The sequence below is a fragment of the Syzygium oleosum genome, unplaced genomic scaffold (genome assembly GCF_021117445.2).
Source record: "Syzygium oleosum isolate NSW1041296 unplaced genomic scaffold, Sole_v2.1 Sole_v2.10, whole genome shotgun sequence".
NCBI classification, from domain to species: Eukaryota; Viridiplantae; Streptophyta; class Magnoliopsida; order Myrtales; family Myrtaceae; genus Syzygium; species Syzygium oleosum.
The window spans coordinates 11,159,952-11,161,417 of NW_026607494.1; the positions used below are offsets into that span (position 1 = coordinate 11,159,952).

Genomic DNA, 1,466 nt, shown 5'->3' on the forward strand with positions numbered 1-1,466 from the left:
CCTCAAAAGTCAGCTTAAGGACTCCTCTTGAGATTGAGCTGCTTCGACACGTAACTCACCAGCGCCGCTCTCTTCTCCATCACAAGTTTGAATCGCGACTGGGGACCGGACTCGTCAGTAATAACTCGACAAGAAATCAGGGAAAGCCTATGAGGTGGCGGAGTTGGAGACCAGGAAGTGTGAACCTGAAGGAAGAGATCGCAGGACAGCGACCACTCCTTGTCATGGAGCGGAGGGCGTTCCCGTCATTTCGGCCCCAGGAATTCCTGGACGAAGCCCCCCCATCAACTTTATCCCACCACATGATCCCGGAAGGAGCACCGTATATACCCTCGCAGTTTCACCCTCACCTCCTCCAATTCCATTCAAATCTTTTCGTATAACCGTCCAAGCAGTTCTCTGCAGCTCACCCTCCTTCCATCTCTCTCGAAAAGCTTCCGAAGTTCGAGATGTGCAGAGGCATTGGAAGAGAGAACAGCAGCCCTGGCGGGTCGTTCCTCAAAGAAGAGTCTCCGTGTAAACCGCCACCCAACAAGGCCTCGGTCGCGTGCGAGCTGTGCGGATCGAGGGCGTGCCTGTATTGCCAGGCCGACGACGCCTACCTGTGCCGGCAGTGCGACCGGTGGGTTCACGAGGCCAACTTCTTGGCCCAGAGGCACATCCGGTGCTTGCTCTGCAACACCTGCCAGAGGCTCACCCAGAGATACGTCCTCGGGCCGTCGACGGTGGTGGTGCTCCCCAGCATGGTCGAGAACTGGGCGGATCAGAGAGATTCGAGCGATGCTCAGGACAAGTCCTCGGGGAACATCAGGAGGCCTTTCCTGTTCCTCTGAGCGCTCTCCTTTTCTTCACTCTCTTTCTTTTTGTTTTTGATAACCCCTTTCGCTATTCTTTCAAGAATTTTCTGGGGAAGAAGTTAGGAGGAGCATGATGATATGTTTTCCCCTCTTTTCTTTTGAATCTTGCTTGGAATGGAGGATTTAGTATGGGTTTTGAAGCGTCATATGTTCTAGCTTGAGGATACTGGGAATGATGATCACACAAAGTAGGAGGGACTAGGAAGAGAGAACATTACTGTAGAAACTCGTGTAATTTAAGGATGTTTGTGGCCACGTTTCACCCCCTGGTGCTGTCTTGAACTTGACTAGAGTCGATCTGATGTGATGGTGATGGTGATGGTGGGCTATGCTTTATTTGCAAAAGATTGTTCGTTTCCTGCAAGTGCAAATGGGGCTTCTCTTTCTCCTACGAATGAGGTTTGAAAGTGCTTTGGTGTTCCTAATGACCTGGGATCATGTCATCCTTGTTGGTAACAAAATACAAGTCGAGCAATGTTAAGGCTTAATCATGCCTCAAGGTATGTGACTAGATTCTATTTGAACATTCACATCATGTGTTGTACGACGATGTCAAGAATGTGAGATTAATTTAGTGCGCAATAGAGGTCCAAATTTGCATGATTTTAT

At 49.7% G+C, this 1,466-nt stretch overlaps 1 protein-coding gene across 1 annotated transcript; it reads left to right on the forward strand.

Moving 5' to 3' along the window:
* Window positions 1–331: 331 nt before the first annotated feature.
* LOC115679871 (B-box domain protein 30-like) lies at window positions 332–1,221 on the forward strand. The gene has a single exon (XM_030603585.2). It carries the CDS (start codon window positions 450–452, stop codon window positions 831–833), a length of 384 nt encoding a protein of 127 aa, XP_030459445.1. The 5' UTR covers window positions 332–449; the 3' UTR covers window positions 834–1,221.
* The last annotated feature ends 245 nt before the right edge of the window (window positions 1,222–1,466 follow it).

What these genes read in the sequence shown, in the direction of transcription:
- LOC115679871 (XM_030603585.2), top strand. Translation starts at nt 450, where the DNA reads ATGTGCAGAGGCATTGGAAGAGAGAACAGCAGCCCTGGCGGGTCGTTC.